The sequence below is a fragment of the Trichinella spiralis genome (genome assembly GCF_000181795.1).
Source record: "Trichinella spiralis strain ISS 195 chromosome Unknown Scfld2, whole genome shotgun sequence".
Classification (NCBI taxonomy): Eukaryota; Metazoa; Nematoda; class Enoplea; order Trichinellida; family Trichinellidae; genus Trichinella; species Trichinella spiralis.
This window is the reverse complement of record NW_003526941.1, coordinates 4,885,222-4,903,803: the sequence shown is the minus strand read 5'-3', so window position 1 is coordinate 4,903,803 and position 18,582 is coordinate 4,885,222. Positions and strand designations below refer to the sequence as shown.

Sequence of the window (18,582 nt, the reverse complement as noted above, 5' to 3'; positions counted from 1 at the left end):
GAATTAAAATGTGAATAGCAAATGACAATTGATCATTCACTGAGATTACTAAGATCATACGTTAAGTGAAAGTAGACATTTAAATAGAATTAAAACAATAAAATGTATAATAAAAATAGTACATACGTTGCACACTCCCCAAGCAACAGTACACTCCGCAGTATTGACTGATTGCTGTGCAGCTTGACATTCTATACCTGAATAATAGTGAGAAACATAAAAAATAAATGTACATGATGAAAACAGCAGACTTACAGAGTTCCATAATATGATTGCGACAAACCGCACAATTTTCTACAGATATGTCCCATGACCACATAGCAACAGCATTCCACTGAAAAGTTTTAACGTGATATTTTGTTTATAAAATTAGATACGCGTATGTTGCCTTTTTAATTTCAAAACGCTTTTTCTGACTTCCTGCTTCATCGCTCATTCTTTCTTCAGTCTGTTCATCCACTTCCATTTTATATTTCTATAAATCTAACACAGCAGATTGAAAAACTAAAAAGAAATTATACTTTGAAACAAATCAACTCGAAAAACTGAAACAGTAAATCGGAATTTCGATGAAGCCTTTACGTACAGCAAATTTTCATTTTTGTCTTACAAATGCAATTTCAATTCAATAATAATATCTATAAAATACAAATTCTAACGTGAATATAAAACTTTTACCTTCTGGTTAGAAGCTACTTTAACCGAATACTCGATAAAAAGAAACTATGATCACGTTAGTGTCATACTGTAGATGTGTAAGTACAATTAAACAATAAACTAATAACATTTGAAATTTGTCGCACTGTTTCATAGTTTTATTTCATGGAATATAACGTATATATTAAATAAAAATGAAAAAGCCTTTTTTACTGTTTGACCTCATTTTCACTCTTACCAATAATGCAATCGTAATCGATCTAATGGCTGATAGCAACATTTATTTTCAAAGTAGGTAGGTGGTAAAATAAATCGCATTAACTCTGAAATGCGGTGCACTTCAACGTCAGTGAAAATTAAGTAAAAGTGATAAAATGGGTGCAAGTGTAAAAGTAGTGAGGTCCAAAATTTCGTGCTGGACAAAATGAAGTCGTTTCACAAGATTCAGAAGAATAACATATTTCTGCGTGCTTGAGAACGAACAATACAGCGCATGCATAGTGGAATCTTAGTCGATCATTCTTGTCATTTTAAAAGGATGTTTCCACATCTATAGTAAAAATGATGTATCCAGTGCAAAATGAGTAAAATGAAAAATAACAATTATTCGCAGATTCAAAACATACCTTCGATATTCCCACGTGATATTGTCAAGTGGGCATACACATCGTCTTTCAACCCATCGAGCAATACAATGAAGGTGAAACGCATGCTAAACAGAATAAAATAAAATAACAACCGGTTAAAAAAATCAATGTAAAGTGAAGCAAATACTGCGTTAAAATAATTAAATTCAATTCACCTTAGTCAAATAACAAAAAAGCGCACTTACATTGCAGACTCCCCAAGCAATGACGCAATCCACATTTTCAGTATACTTCTGCGCTGCCTGGCATTCAGTACCTAACAAATAAATAAATATACCAGCTCATGGTAGAATTGCAGCAAAGCTTAAAAGTAGAAAAAACTGTTCAACAAAATTACAGCACTCCATTAAGCTATTTCGACATACAGCACAACTGTCCACCAATATGTCCCATGACCACATTGTAGCAGTGGTTATCTGAAAAGAAGACGAAAACATCTGAAGCTGTGGTAAATTTTAATTTGCAGCATTTAATTTGAAAACCCTCATGATTTCCATTCGTCTAGGCATTTTAACTATTATTTTCTTTTTGCCTTTACGTTTGGCCGGCTTCACTTTCTCCATTTCTCTTTAAACGATCAAAATATTTCCTGACACTAAATTTGACATCACAATCAAAAAAATACCACATGACAAACCAACGTCGTTTAGCTTGTCAGAAAGAAACACAATATGCACCATGTAAATTACGAAAATTTATAAAATTCAAAATTCATTTAACAACATAAACTATAATATACGCTTAAAAAATATAATTTGTCAGGGCAAAAAGCTTGCTTTGATTGTTCACTCATTGCGAAAAGAGATTTCAAAATATGTTTACAGTATAATGAGTGTAAAGATTGTCAAGATAAATAATTGGAGAAATCATTTGTAATAAATACTATGATCATTTGCCCTATTGTATCAAGCAAAATTCTGTTGATTAAACACATCAGAAAAATGTTCATTACAAGTTTTCATTGTTTTGAAAATTATACAAATTATTATCAGCAGCAACAAGTTTCACTCCAGTGAGGATAAAGTTTTAATAAATCAACCAAACGATGATATTCCCGATATATGGTATTGTTCATATGCAAAAGGTGGTACATTAAAATAAATAAGTAGATGTGATTATAATATAATAAGCAAGCAAAGCAAAACAGGACAAGCAAAGTTGCTGCGTGAGATGGTCCCGAGATCGGATGATGATGTTGTTAAGATACGTACCGATATGGTAGGTAGACAAACAACGATGAAAAATTTGCAAACTTTCTTTCGACGTTGTCACTCAGAGACCTGCAAAACAATGCTGAACAACAACAACAACGAGTGAATGTGAGATGATAAAAAAAAGTTCGTTTGTTTCTTGATCAAAATGAAAGCAGAAGCAGCAGGGATAAAAAAATTGCAAATAAGGAACAGATAATTAAAAAAATTTTCAAGTGACAAAAACAAAAACGAGCAGCATCTTTTTGTATTGAAGTAAATAATAGATATAGGAGAGATGCGTGAATTGATGATGACGATAAAAAGCAACCAGCAATAAAAGCGGATAAATAGACCAATTATATATAGAGAGAGAGGAGAAAAGATGATGATGGTGGTGGTTTCAGCAAGTATGTAGTTTGTGTATTTATGGTGGCACGTATGGCGGAGGTTCACGGAACGGTGCGTTGGTATGGCGTGGTTTGGGGCTCCTGTCGGCTAGACGAGCCGAGTCGAAGGGGGGCGGTGGTCGATAGAGCGGATTTTCCGTTATTCTGGGACAACTTCCGTCGTCAGAGGAAGCAGCGGTCGTCGTCGCCGGCTGCTTCCTTACCTCGGCATAGCTGTTGGTGCTGTTGTTAGCCTTGGTCGATTTCGGGGTCGAGGAACCGTTCAAGCTGGTCGGCTGAAACGAGCTGAGTTCGGTCATCGGCGTCGGGGGCTTGTCCTCTTTGAGCAACATCGGCGACGTGGCTGTGCACTCCTCGTCACCGTCCACCTCGTCAGGGAAAATTATCGGTGTACCTTTGGACAAGAACTTCTTCTCCACTTCTTCGTGCTTTTTGGCCGTCGATCTGCTTCTTCTGTAGTACAAGCAGGCAATCACGCCAGCAATCACCAACAATACAATAATAATGATCGCCGGCAACACGGTCGACATCAACGCGTTTCCGCCTTCTTCAGGCTGTGCCAAAACCATTGGAATCTTAAAAATATATTAAATTTAAAAAAACAACAAACCATTCCAATATATATTCACAATTTTACCTCTTCCTCTTCTTTTTCATCATCGGATTTCATTCGACTTGCATCATCCGAGCAGGCTCCGTGAAAAGCGACATCAACATCAGTTACGGTAAATTCAGGTTTCATAAAGCGATAAAAATCGCTCTTCACACCACCACCTTTGCGTCGCATTTTTGACGTCAACTTGCCAATATCCGAACGTGGACACGCTGAATCGAACAAAGTGCCATTGCTCCATTCGAGCACCGTTGAACCGGACTTCAGAGAGCGAACCACAATCGCACTCGGACTTAAATCGCCAAAAAATTCCGCAAGCTTCGACACCAATTTCACCAAAGTTGTTGGATGCACACTGAAATAAATGAAAATTAATATTAATCACACTCTCATCACAACACATCATCAATAATACATTACTAATTATTAATTACTTATTAATCATAATAATTATTCATTAACAGCAATAGTGGTGGTAGAAGATATTTTTCAGTTCAATTTTTCCCCCTAAATATACATATGATGGACATCCAAAATTGTATAGATTTTTTTTATAATATCAATTATGTTCAAGGGCAGCGCGTTTCTTCTTTTTCATCCACTGCCCCCATTGAGCAGAAAGAACAGATCGAGTCATAAATGGACGTTGATGATTCATAAATTTGACAAACAGATGACAGTGCTCATCTTTTAAGCTCATAATGCCATGTGTTGATATCAATAAGATGAAATTTATATAAATGAAAAGAAACGACCAGCATCTGTTTCGAATCAATTTACAGATTATTTTTCAGTTCATTTCCGACAATTTCAATAGACATCTATTTTCTCGTGAAAATTAATCTCAACATGTTCACAATAATGTTATTTCCAAAAAAAAACAGAAATTAACAACATCATAATGTTTTTCTGTGTTTGCAGAAAGCAGTAACAAACCGAAAAACGGAAAAACAATTTGTTTAAAGTTAAAAAAATGAAAAATACTGAGTGATTATATAATATACATATATTTCTTAACAACCTTAAAAATATGCCAAAATTTAAGCACAGGGTTGATAAATATGTTAAATTAAAAAGTATCAACAGTGGATTGTCGGTCAAATTTTTTCTGTCGTTGGTATCATCCGCTAATAAATATAAATGAATGAATGAATAATAAAAATGATAATGAATAAATGAAATTTGGCATTCGTGGCGCGCATTTTCCGTCGTACATGACCCGACCTTAGCCAGGGACGTACAATTAATCATTTGCCTAAGTGAATAATAATAATAATAATAACTTCTTCGACAATTCACTGATACTAATCACTCTCCATCATAAAGAAAGAGTAAATTGATTTATGAACATAACTAAAAATCACTTTGAAATATTTTCAAAAGATGAAAAACAACAAAATAGAATATTTAAAAAGAATAATAATAAGATCTTACCTTAGCTTGTCCAGTTGTTCAGACAAAGTGACTGTGAAATGATGATTATAATGGGCATGGTCAGTTTCGTGACTTGGTTCCACAACTTGTATGGCAAACGCATCCGACACTGCACTGCCTGCACTGTCAGTTGCCGTCAGTGAATACTGCCATTGGCCGGTGTTCAAATTCAATCCATACAACGTTCGGTCCAATTTATCCAAATAGATCCAATCCGAATGACTTTTGTTACCACCATCCAAAGCTGTCAATGACAATTCCAACATGACAGTACTACCATCTTCGCGATCGTAGAACGTGTCATCCGGAATGCGTACTTCGCATACAACTCCTTTGTAACAGACAACCGTACCTAGAGGAGAATATTTTTAAAAAAATAAAATAAAATAAAAATTGAAATTAAATAAATTATATTACCTAAACTCTTTTGGACTTTCGGTCTGCTGTTTTCATCCAATTTGAAAGGCGACGTAGTAACGGTTGGAGTTGTACGTGTAAGATGGACTTCAATTTTCGGAGATTCACGATCCGTCGTCACTGGCCGAAGAGTAGCAGTAAATCGACTGGGCGTGGGAGATGTGGTCGTTGCCGTGGTCGAGCCATAATCAATTCTGGATGTTGGTCGAATGCTTTGGACTGGAGGTCTCCGGGGTGGAAATGTAAATGGTCTTCGAGTCTAAAATTATCACAGTGTGTGTGTGTGTTATTTGCAATCTCAAACTACCATCACAACATTTTGCTTTGTCATCATTTCAAAACAACCCTATTCGATCTATTTAACTCCAGAAGTAAGAGAGCATTTTCAAGGAGACATTTACATAAAAAGACAAAAAGCAATATTTAATGATAGACCATTTCCGTTGCACAATGCAACGCCGTTGTTAATCATTTCACCAATATCTATGTGTATAATAATAAGGCGACAATCGTTCATGCTCATTGTCAGACTGACGGTCAATTATCTTATATTAGCGGAAGAAAAGCGAAGCCGAAATTCTACCAACACTGTGATATCGTTCAATTTGCGATAATACAAATGCGCGTTTATTTTATCATAGAATCTCCTCGCCAACGGTAGCAGTTGTGTGAAAAATCGAACAAACACAGACATCTAGTTAAGTAGAAAGATATGCAAATTCAAATTTTTTCAATTTTGCTTTTTCTATTTCTAAAACAACAAGTTTCCCTGAACCACTTCATCTCAAATTGCAAATTCCCCTCCCCAATGAATGACTCGTTCCATTCTTTTTTGAAAAAAAATTTTCATTCCAAAAGTAACAATTACATCTTTAGTTATGTAAAAAAAATTTATCATCATCGAACAAATTTATTTGAGTGCAACAAAAATTGGAATGAAAACTATTCGAATAGATACTTTTACAACAACAACAACAATATAAAAGCTACCAATGATAACTATTTATGTTTAAAATAAAAGAAAAAGGAATATTTATTTATTTTTTGTTTTCTTGTTCCATTTTTAATACAATTTTAAACTGATAAAATTGTTGAAATAATTTCACAAATGTTACATTATAGATGTTTTGTTTTGCATCGGCGGCAGCGTTAATGGTGATAATGGCTTGTATAGTATTGAACAAATAAAAAGCCACTTTATCAATTAGCAAACAAGCGAACATTAACGAAAAATTTTTAAAAGTTGTTGCACCACAGAGAAACTGACCGAGTCTGAGCTTTTAAAATTAAAGCAAGCTCCAGTAGCACTAGCAACACAACAGCCAGCTAGCTAACCAGCTAACCAACTAATAGCTTACTTACTAGCTTGACTGTGTCAGTCAATAATGATAATGATAATAATAAGCATTTTCTCGTCTGTGCTCGTTTATTTCTCTCCCAAGTAATTTTATTCACCAGCGAAACAGTTCTTATTTAACTCTATTCAAAATATAACAAAATTATGCTTGCCGTGCGTTCTGCTTCCAACTGCTAAATGCACTTGTAGCTTAATCTAAAAATAGCCCCCCCAACATTTTCAATATATTATAAATGCAAAGCACATTTCTCAGTTGATTGCAAGAAATTATAATGAATAAAAACAATTCCGCTGAATGGAAGGAAGATTGGATGGATAAAATGTATCAAAGTAGAATAAAAAGAAACAAAAGAAAAAAAAAGCTAAACTGAAATATCTGCCTGTTGAAAATCATGTTTCGTTTATGTATATCAATAATAGAAACTTGTGTATATTTTTCTTTGTACTTATCGTTGAAAATTCGACTTTGTCGATTTTGTGCGAAACAACAATTTTGCAAAGGATAAGTGATGAAAATGATAATAAAAGCTGACAAGCCAAGGTTCAACGATTTCGACATTTCAATTACAAATTCGCACCTTGGCAAATTATCATATCATATTCCAGTTGATCAAGCAACCACAAATTATGCAGAAAGAAAAACCAGTATCAAACGTTGAATGCCCAATAAAAATGACTAATAATAATAGTAATAATAACAATAATATTGATTATATCATGTAGATGATAGCAATATTATTATTATTATAATTATTGAGAAAATGCTCGTTTAAAGTTAAAGCAAATAAAAATAAAAACAAAAGAGAAAAACAGACTTACCGTTGTAGTTTGTGGATAAAGTTCAGTAGTGAAACGTGCGTGACCAAAACGTGAAGCCAAATAACGAGAATAATCGTCGTCAAATTGGCGTTTGGTTCTCAAATTCGAAATTTCCCACTTGACCAGCAGCAAGCCTTTGATGGTGATTTTTTTGTTAAAATCCGGCAACAGAAATTGCATCTTTTCCGTCGGGGTATTTTGGGTCTGTTGGGCAAGTTGAGCGATCAGTTTCGTTTCGTTCGCTTTCAACGGCATCTGGCAAGCGACCGTCCAGTAGAAAACTGCTTCGGAATCTTGAATCGACAAGTCGGGCTTCAATGGGTCGGCATTCGACCAGATCCGTTGGGCAGTTTTGAAAAGTCGCCAATTACCCAACGTCAACTGACCAGTTCGGACAACTGTTGACCAACGCCTGTTGGCCAATTTCATCAGAAGCACACGCTCGGCTGGCAACAGTTGATCCAGGTTCACATCCATCGGCAAAACCGCGTAGACGCGTTCAACTGTGCCGGTGGTGGTCGAATCGCACGGCTCGTCCGGATCGCGAACGTCAATGGCGAAAACATCCCGCGAGCCGTTGGCAAATTTCACCGCTATATACATCGGCCCGTTGTCGTTGACCATCGGCACACCGGCCAACGTGCTTTCTTTTTTGTCCCATTCGAGCCACAGTGGCAAACCATCGCCACCAATTTCGGAAAACTTAAAATCAATTTATGATAATATATGGATGGATGGAAATTTTCGAAAAAAAATCGAACCTGATGAAATTTCGTAGCGGGATCCAAATTAGGTAGATCATAGTTGAACAAACGTCCCACACTGGCAACCGCATCCGGCAAACCATACTGGGCGTGGCTAGAAGTTGCTAATACTGCTACTAACAAGAACAAGAACAACAACAACGCCATGCCGCCACCACGCTCGGCGCGGACGTTCTATCTTCTTCAATGGAAATAAAATAATACCCTGAAAAAAAAGAAGAAAAAAAAATACATTTCCATTTTTTAATATTCGCGAAAAATACGCGACAACAGCAGTTTGATTCAATTTGTACACCGGTAGCGAATAGAAAAAAGATGACCCGTTTGTCGGTGTGCATTTTGTGAGTCTGTGGCCACGTCTGGGGTTGTAGACATAACCGCTAACGACCCGGAGGGATGTAGACATGTCAACAGGACAGCAGCCGACGTTGTTCAACATCTGTTGTTCAGACGGCAAAGTTGATGAAAGAAGCAAAAAAAATCCAGAAAGAGAAGAAATACGAGACGATAATGAAAATGAATGAATAATATGCACACAATCGGAAAATGACCAACAACAAACACACAAACATTAAAGCATAATTGAAACATCCCAAGTCATTCAACTGATGTCTTTCTCTGCCTTAATAGAAGACACAACACTGGCCTGCGTGATGATCAAAATGACAATAATAACAAGAACAACAACTTACTACTACTACTACTGACAACGACATCATCACATGCAGCCTTCGGGAGGTCAAGCACGTCAGGCGTTGATGACATTTCAAGGATATGCCAGTGCTTTACTCTCTACATCCGAACCGACATCGTAAAGTGCATCAGCAGCAGCAGCAGCAGTGGCAATAGCAAAATTGGTCGTTTATCCACGCCATGCTTGTTTGGCAAATTCAAATGAAGAAAGACGATCAAATTTTTCAACAATTGTTTGCGAAAATCAAATCTGCATTTGCATGCAAATGCAAAATTGGAATAATTTTTCACATTTTTGTTTCACTTTTAAAATAATTAAAAAAGAAAAAAAATACACTTGAATAAATTAGAGATGAGAGAAAAAAGCAATACACGTTGGTACAGTAGTAGTGATGACAAATATTGACCAAAGGTGACGCGTGAGATGAGTACACAAAACCAGAGAATTGGAATAAAGCGACAAGAGGCTGTCGGGATTAGTGGCACGGCTCGGGGGTAGAGAGAGGGGGGGGGGAACAATAACGCAGATGGACCGAGCACAAAAGCCTCCCCCCCCCGTCGAAGGTGTCCCCTTTCAACCAACCAATCGACAACGCTAATGATCGTTAATACTAGCCAACAAACCAACCAATCAACAACTAGCCAATCAAATGACCGGCCGACCGAACCGAGCTGAATGGACCAAAAAGAATGAGGCGAAAAAAAGAAATTAAAACAGTCACTTCGGCCAGCCGATCAAATTACACGCTTCGACCCAACCGGCGCCCGATTGACTGGCTATTATCGAACCGAATACAATAAGTTGAACAGGATAACTGTCCATCAGATGTTTTATCAGTGACAGCGTATGAATTACAAACTGTACAGCTAAGGGCAACTATTTTTCGTTGACCTGCATAGAAAAGCGGACACGAGCCGACCCGTGGACGATACGACGCGAACTGCAGCCATTGTTGGTATAATTATCCAAAAATGAAGGCCGGAACCGGGGAGCCAACTTGTGCAATGATCAACTTTTCCACTGGTTGGAATTTCCACTTCACCGATTACAACATGCAAATAAGTACAGCAAGCATATAAATAAATATATATATATGTCATATGACGCGTAGAACGGTCTGAGAATTTTTTAAAAAATAATTAATTTTACACCACACGTTTTTCTTTTACTCACATTACTGATGATAATTTTTACTCCAAGTTGATCTTGTCTCCAATATCGACAAAAAGAACAAGAAGAAAATTGATAAATTTGGATAAAAATAAATAAATAAATAAATCCAAACAACAACAACAACTATAATATTGTTCATTTTCAATTTCGATCCAAGAAGAAGAATTATCGAAGCGTGCAACAACAACAACAACAACACGACTGCTGCTTATTTCTCCATTTAAGAATAATAAATACATTGAAAACGAAGACTTGGCACGCAAATGCCCAAGTTCTAGAAATTGGACAAATGAAATTAAAGCTAAAACTGAAAAAGCAATTTTAAACCACTTGTCACCAACCGACGCCGGTTCCATTTTCAAATTTCCCCAACCGACAAAACGCGTGGGTGGAAAAATTTCAACTTTTGATTGGTGGAAAATTTTGACAGATTTTCTTGCCGACCAAACGACGACCGCGATTTGGATTTAATCGAAACAAAACACAAATTCTATTCTCCATCTCTGTCTGCGGTTTTATCGATTGCCGCCTAGCGAACGCGACAATTTTCAGGCGCGAAGAAAATTGCAAGAAAAAGTTCTAGACCAATTTTCCGACTAATCAGTTCACTTCAACATTGTGGAAAAAGGAAAAATCGAACAGGAAGAAAATTTTAACAACAACAACAACAACATTATTATTATTAATGATACATATACATTGGGGGAGAGGCTATTTTTATATAAACCAATTCAAAATGAAACAAATAATAAATAAAAAAAATTGAAACTGTGTTTCAACTGAAAAAAAGAAAAAAAACGAACCAAAATACCTTGAAAGAAAAAAAAAATACTCTCACCAATTCAACGTTATTATACAATTACAAATGTTGCATTGGATTGAATAAAAATGCTACTTTGCTATTGAAATCGAAACCGATAATATTTATACATTCGCTATTGAAATATTCATAAAGCAAATTCGCTCGTTGATAATATATATATATATGATAATTTCAAATTGATACTCACTAATCCACCGGGGTTCAGGTACAATTGAAAAATGTGCAATAATAACAAAAGTAGAAATATTGGTCTTTTTTTTTCTTGAAAATCTCCAATTATCAAAATTGAAATAACCATCTGTCTGTCAAACTAAACGCTGACAATTATTATTATTATTCGCAATCTCATTCATACAACAAACACGTTAATATTAAATTCTATGCGATTAAGTATAAAATAAAAAATATTAAATTAAATATTGATTACAATTCTAATTGTTATTAGATTATCTGTTGAGTAGAAATTGAAATTTTAATTTAGCCGACCAGAGGAAAGAAAGAAGAAAACTAGATTTGAATTTGACGGAGAAGAAGAGAAAAAAGAAAACAATACCGACGATTCGTTGAAAAATACCAAACACTGCACAGTAGAATGTAGACTTGAAAATAAAAAAAAGTTTACAGTATACATTGAGAGAAGTGGGGGAAAAAATAATCTGACAAAAGCCAGTAGACTGTTCGAATGTTCAACTGTAGCACGTTTATATATTTGTGATATTCGAACAAATCATTTTCATAAAAAAAAACAAAGTAAAAGTGAACATTGTCGATCAAATATAAAAGAAATGCAAATTTTTTTTATAAAAGTCAATCTTTACGTACGAGGAAGAAGAAGAAGAATAAAATAGTAATTCAAAAAAAAAGAAGTTGTTGATTAACATTTCAATATTGGTGTTGTTCGACGTTCAATAGATGCACAGAACAGAACAGCGGTCAGTGTTGAAAATTGAACGAACGCTTATCAGAACAATGAACGTCTACGATAAAGTGGAAAGAAAAAGCAAACAGAAAACTGGCGAAAGGAAGAAAAGTCGAGAAAAAAAATTTTTTTTTTCTTCTTTTTTCGACAAATTATAAGTTTAAAAAAGTGATGAATCATCCATCGATGGAAAATGGTGGGATATCACGTGACAGTTATGGTTGAATGGATGAATGAAAAGGATGTTGGCGGTTGGTTGAAAATGCAAATTCCACAAACACAAACAAAACAAGTGGATAATTTCGCTGGCGCAGTGAAAAGTGACGAATGTATAAAATATGGAAAAAATCAAGCCAATGCATGAACAATCTGCGAGACCCACTTTTTTTTCTAATGGATTCAATTTGCGTTGATAAAATAAAAACCATCCCAAAACACAAGGTTATACATATTGCCCAACATTATTGGGAGGAAGAAGACAAAAAAATATTATTAAAAAAAAGAAAGAACGCACCTGCTGTCTAATGGAACAAAAAGCAGATGCTTTGCAAATGGTGACCGAGATTTTTGTGCAATCTTTCTCCACTGAACCGGAAATTGTATAATACAAGCCGTCTTGTTTGGTTGGCATTCAGAGATTTTTTGTTTCAACCATGAAATAATTGTTCCAATCTATACTTCAATTTGGATATAGAAAAACAATATATATAATTATTAATTAAAAGTGAATCTTTACAAACAAATTAATCGATATTCTTCTAATATTGGAGAGAATGAATTGAAAAATAACATATAAATTTGCCAACTGGCAAATTCTGCGAACACTTACTTCTTCGTAGTAGTAGTAGCAGTAGTATAAGAGAGAAAGCGAAGAGTATTAATATAATGAGAATAGCATGGCTCACTTGTGTGAATAAAAGCAAACACGTTTAGCCATCATCAACTGCCAAGAATTTCGAACTCAGCAGCTGCCGAATGGCATCAAGCTGGCGCGGATTTCAAAAATACTCAACTCAATTCACAGATTTAAAATATATTTTAAAGAAAAGCAGACAACAAGAAAGTACAGTACAATTCAAATCATAAATTTTTGTCGAAAAAAGAAAAAAAAACCCATCAATACATTAAACTGAATGAAACTTGAAATTCAGACGTGTGTTCAAAGAATAACAGCAAACTAAAGTGAACACAAACAAGTGTAAACAAACCAAGAGACGCGACAAGACGTACAATAATAATGATGATAAACGTACGAGATGATTCATTTCGAATAAATGCAACCGCACAAAATTAGTGTACTGTATTTAAAGGATAATTCTGTATTATATAATTTCAAAATTAATTAAATAATTATTTGAAACGAAAATTTATTTTTTTTAAAATTATTTGAGATGAATAATTTTTGGATGCATTAAATTTAAATTCTTAAAATTCTTTTTCTTTTTTTTTAAACAAAATTCATAATCTTTGTCGTATAATAAAATATTTAATTATTAATGTCATTTTTTCAATTTTCAATCGTCAACAATAAAATTTTGAAAATTATTTCTTGAAATATTTTATTATAATTAACATTTCAGAAGAATTTAATTGTGTAAAATGTAAATTTTTAAAATTATAAATCAACACCATACAGTTCGAACATTTGATGTGAAATTCATTTTTGTAAAATTACTGTAAAATTGAATTCTGCTTGAAAATCAATTGAAACTTTGATAGTAGACTTGTTTGGGTAAATGGGTGATTTTTATTTACCATTCGAATTTAAAGCATTGTTCAGTTCAAATAATGCAGATGTTCAAACGAAAGTTTGTTCAATAATTGTTATTTTTATTTTGATCATATTATTGGTTCTTAATTTTGCTTGGAAAATTTATCAATCACAAATTTGTCGTGTTTTTCTTCAACCTGCCAAAGAGTCGACTGTACATTGCAAAGAAGATTAAAAGAAGCTACTTTTCTATTTGGTTTTCTTTGAAATTACTACTGGTTGGCCGTTTGATTTCAACAGTTGTAGTTGATTTTAAAATTGAAATCAATTGCAGTTGTTGTCAGCGATGGATAAAATTCGCAAGTTGGTCGAAAAGAAGAAAGCGGCAGCGAAATTTAGAAAAGCAGGTCCACCTCGTAGACTCAATCAAACTCAGTCGAGAGGTGCGCGTTCGACATCAGCCACTCAGTCGGAACGTGTTGAACCGGTGAGTTGGGGTAGTTTTGTTCATCCAAGTGGATATTTGTTATATTTGTTTTTTCTTCTGAAGCAATCTAACCTTCAGCCAAAAAGTGAAGCGGAAAAGAAACTTGCAGCCGAAGCGAGGCAAAAAGCTGAAGAAGCTGCGTTGAAGCGTTGCATCGCCCAACAGTCCAAGGATGCCATTTCCAGGTCCAGACGTGCTATTGTACAGGAGGTGGGTGGATTTGTTGATCATTGGGGTAAATGGGTGAATTTATTATTATCATGTATTTGTTTTTTACAGGCACGTCGTCAGTTGGAATTTTCTGAAGGGGTGGAGAAATCGAATGAAAAAAATGATCAACCTGAAATTGTCGAAGTTGCGGGTCCTTTGGCTTTGTGTGATATTTTTTTCACTTGTGATCTATTGGGTGATGATGTGGTTTTGCCGAAAGAGCAGTTGATCAAGGCGGTCGAAGACCATTTGCGGGATTGTTTGGAACAAGAGCCGTTGATTGCGTCGTCGATCATGATTTATTCGTTGAATTCGTCGACTCGTTCAGCCGAAGTTGTGGCAGTGTTGAAAAAATATCTGGGAAATTTATTGGAAAAAGGTGATGAAGAAAAATACCGTCGCATTCGTATGGCCAACAAGATATTCGAAGAGAAAGTGCTTCCGGTGAAAGGGGCTTTGGAATTTTTGCATGCGGTTGGTTTTAATGAAGTGGACGAAGTAAGTCATTTTCAAAAAAGCAGAAAAAAATCTTTTTTCTTTTAATATTCCTCTTTAGAATAATGAAAAATATTTATCCATTGAACAATCGGTAGCAGCAGATGTGGAACGGTTAACTTTGGCAATGGACTGTTTGCTGTCGGGCGAGGCGGTGAAGTTGAAGTTGCATCGCAATCGAAAAATCTACAAAGCGAATGTTGAAAAGCCGATTAGCGTGTCTTCGGTTCCGGATAGTTTTTTCGTAAGAACTGCAAGTGAAATTTTGCAAGAGCAGAACAATCTCACGGAACAAATGGAGAAGATGCTGACGTTGCGTACGAAAAGCATGCGTGAAAAGGACGAAAAAATGTCCAACACTACATACGTGTACACGTTGTTGAAAATTCGATTTCCAGACGACCATATTTTGGAGGTGTGTTGTTGTTGTCTTGGTTTATTGTATGGATATATATTTATAAATTGTGTAATGCATATTGTTGCAGGGCACTTTCAATTCGTCGGAAAAATTTTCTTCGGTCATCGACTTTGTGAACAGTGTGCTGAGCTGCGATTGGATACCTTATCAGTTGCGGATGTTCTCCGCCAGTGGTGCTTCGTTGGTGGATATGGGAGAAAAATCTATCAACGAGCTCGGCTTAGCTCCGGCTGCTTTGCTCTTCTTCAGCTGGGATAAAGAAGTATTGGAAGATGCGCGCAGAGCTGGTCGTCCTGTACCAACGATGTACTTGAAGTCTGAATTTTGCGACGACTGATTATTATTGTCTTGGTTTTCATCTTCTGTTTTTTGTTTCATCTTCAATGAATAAATTTAAAAATAATTGACTTTAAAAAATGATAATTTTCTTTTTTTTCGATTCACGAGTAATTGTACTTGAATATTTGCATATTTTTTATTTGATAAATGTTGATTATATATATATTTACATGTGCAGTGATTGGATAAATAGATGTTTTCCAATTGCGAATCATCCGATGATGAAGATGTCATCAGCAGTTTGGAAGAATTATTGAACCAGAAGAAGAAGAACAGCAAGCCAACTTTTGACAACAAGCATTGCGATGTTTGCAAAAAGAACGCCAGATACTGTTGTCCGGCATGTCAAGCGAGAAGTTGCTCGTTGGAATGCGTGAAAAAGCACAAACAGTTGATCAACTGCGACGGTTTGGCTTGTCGTACTCGTTTCGTGCCTATGCAAAATTATAGCACTGTTAACTTTATGCAAGGTGAGGAATTTGAGGAAAAAATATTCCATTTTTTTTGATTTTACATTCTAATTATTAAGACTATAATATGTTGATGGAAGCGGCAGGAAAGTATGATCATTTTCGAGAAACATTGGCATCATATTTTAAAAAGCACAATGCACACCAAGTAAACAAACTTGATTATATTATATTAATTAATTGATTAATAAATAATGTAGGATAGAAATTTTCAATACAACTGTCGCAGTAATGGAATTTTGTTAGTTCGTTTACCGCATTATTGCTATAAAAATATGCGAAATAAAAGTTTTTACAATAAAAGGTAAAATTTCAATTGAGCAATTCCAAATTTGAATCAGATAATAATTTTCAGAGCTGATACGTCATTTTGGAGCGTGGAATTTATTTTCCATTTCAACAGCAACAACAACAATCCACTGTCCGTGATATGCGACAAGTAATTTTGCATAATTTATGCGATTTTTTGTATTGTCAATGTTCATTTTCAAGGATTCCAAATTCGTTATCATTATTGACATTGTTGAAAAATTTGTTCAAGCCGAAACCAAATTCCGAATTTGCCGAACAGTCGGCTTTGTTGAACAATTATGCCAATATCATCAATTTGAATGATTTGTGTTGTTTTTTTAAAGTTGAACAAAATTGGTGGACAAAAGATGATAGGTAAAGGAAAAAAATTTTTTTATTATTATTATACAGATTTATGTATGTATGCATGTATATATTTTTTGAAGATATTATGCTGTTGATATGAATTCAAGCTTGATTGAAATTTTGAAAGATAAAATAGTTGTCGAATTTCCTACATTTCACATTTGTCAGTTTGAAAGTGCGCACAAATTTCCAATTTTCGACCAAGCAAGTATGCATATAATAATGTAGTTGAATTTATTTTATTTTATTTTTCTTTTCTGTTACAGTGAAATTAGCATATTTGAGAAGCAAGGTGTTGTTGCGGAAATCCGATTGTGCTGATTTGAGTGTGGGGCAGATTTTGCAAATGATGCGTGATGATGAGCGGATTGGTGAATCCGATTTGAAAATTCGAAACCAACAATCATTGGACGACGAAGTTGAAGATGGAGAATTGGTTGAACGTGAAAAAGTGCAAAATGGTAGAATAAAACGATTTTATCCAGTTGATCAGGGGGAAAGTGGAGAAGCAGGGCCGAAGAAGAGGAAATTGTTGAAATCATCGGAAAGAAGGCAAAGAAAGCAGCAGATGATTGCAAATTTGGCCAAACGTATTGTCGAACAGCAGAATATTGTCGACAAAAACGAAAACAGCTCAACAGTTGGATTCCATTCAAATGATGAGACTGTCATTTGTGATAATTATGAGAATGTTGATTATCGATCCGAGGGGGAACTTTCCTCTTCGTCCACTTCGTCCGAGGCGAATGCAGAAGCTGAATCGCAACCGTTTGTAGATTATTTTAATCTTGGATTGGAAACCAACATTACCAATTTTTCTGATCATGAAAGTGAATAAATTTCACTTGCACTTTTCTTTTTTCTACCATTTATGACAAACGTTCCATAATCGTAGCGTTTGTACAGCTGGTCTTCTGTTTTCTTTGTGTTCTGGCTCCTTAAGAATGCTTTGGAGCTGCTTTGGGGAATACTGATCCAACAGCACTCGTAAGATGGCACTGAATGGTTTGCTGTTCTTTTATTATTATTTTCATGTTTTTAAATTTTCACTGCAGTTGTCAAGAGGCAAAAGAAAAACTCTCAGGCATTGGATATTGTTGCGTTGTTTTCACGTCACGTAAAACTTCATTCCAACTTCAAAAATTGAGTTGCTTCCTAATATCTGCACAAATTGAACAATTATGAAATAGCAAAACAATTGTACAAAAAAATATCGTCGAAGCTGTGCTTGATGAATGGACGGATCAAATCCACCACGTTGGGGAACATTTGTTTGTAACGGTATGTGTTTTACTTGCAGAAAAATGTTCGTTCATAATTTTGTTTCATAAATTGTAAACTTTTTTAAATCAAACGTTGATTAATTTCTAGCTCAAAAATTTATAAATTATCAGCTTATCAGAACAATCAGTGATAATCAAGTTTACACGGATGAATATGTAATTGTAATCATTTTTTGCCATGCATTTTCATTTCAGAAAGCTATTACTGAAATTGAATTTATATTCTCATTAATGTATTTCAGAAAATTGTTTGATATTTTTTTCAAATATACAGAAACTCCTTCATATATCTGCTTTTTTTCTGGTTGTCAATAACTGATATTGTTTAAAAATGATCTTTGTTCAGTTTTTGAAAATCTGAATTTCAATAATGTTCAACTTTATACGATCAGTAATTTGAACAATTAGCAACATAAACATATACCCACTATTCAATATGAACAGTTTGTATTTTTCAAATCACTATTCAAATTATTATTTTGTTAATTGTAAGATCATGCACAAGTGAACGATACCACTTTTAATTAGCGTGTTTTAATGACCAGAGAGCTGAAATAATATCGTGTGAATAAAAAAATAATTTCTAAATTGCCCA

General features: G+C 34.7%; 4 protein-coding genes across 4 annotated transcripts; 2 read left to right on the top strand and 2 right to left on the bottom strand.

Annotated features, from left to right (window-relative positions):
* Positions 1 to 54: 54 nt before the first annotated feature.
* Positions 55 to 8,455, bottom strand: Tsp_03593 (dystroglycan). Its single transcript, XM_003379896.1, has 10 exons — positions 8,306 to 8,455; positions 7,545 to 8,246; positions 5,369 to 5,627; positions 4,952 to 5,303; positions 3,542 to 3,872; positions 3,108 to 3,458; positions 1,642 to 1,720; positions 1,490 to 1,560; positions 256 to 334; positions 55 to 197 (listed from the first exon to the last, which is right to left on the bottom strand). The coding sequence occupies exons 1-10, from the start codon at positions 8,453 to 8,455 to the stop codon at positions 55 to 57; spliced, it is 2,517 nt and encodes an 838-aa protein (XP_003379944.1).
* A 1,286-nt stretch (positions 8,456 to 9,741) lies between these two features.
* Positions 9,742 to 10,531, bottom strand: Tsp_03592 (nucleoside diphosphate-linked moiety X motif protein 13). Its single transcript, XM_003379895.1, has 4 exons — positions 10,513 to 10,531; positions 10,300 to 10,449; positions 10,016 to 10,119; positions 9,742 to 9,942 (listed from the first exon to the last, which is right to left on the bottom strand). Exons 1-4 carry the CDS (start codon positions 10,529 to 10,531, stop codon positions 9,742 to 9,744), a joined length of 474 nt encoding a protein of 157 aa, XP_003379943.1.
* Positions 10,532 to 13,653: 3,122 nt separating this feature from the next.
* On the top strand, positions 13,654 to 15,575 carry Tsp_03591 (putative UBX domain-containing protein 1). The gene is made up of 6 exons (XM_003379894.1): positions 13,654 to 13,725; positions 13,963 to 14,115; positions 14,179 to 14,358; positions 14,395 to 14,823; positions 14,882 to 15,235; positions 15,306 to 15,575. Exons 1-6 carry the CDS (start codon positions 13,654 to 13,656, stop codon positions 15,573 to 15,575), a joined length of 1,458 nt encoding a protein of 485 aa, XP_003379942.1.
* Positions 15,576 to 15,770: 195 nt separating this feature from the next.
* Tsp_03590 (HIT zinc finger family protein) lies at positions 15,771 to 17,889 on the top strand. The gene is made up of 9 exons (XM_003379893.1): positions 15,771 to 16,047; positions 16,107 to 16,195; positions 16,248 to 16,351; positions 16,403 to 16,486; positions 16,540 to 16,713; positions 16,750 to 16,755; positions 16,785 to 16,912; positions 16,971 to 17,472; positions 17,760 to 17,889. Exons 1-9 carry the CDS (start codon positions 15,771 to 15,773, stop codon positions 17,887 to 17,889), a joined length of 1,494 nt encoding a protein of 497 aa, XP_003379941.1.
* Positions 17,890 to 18,582: the final 693 nt, after the last annotated feature.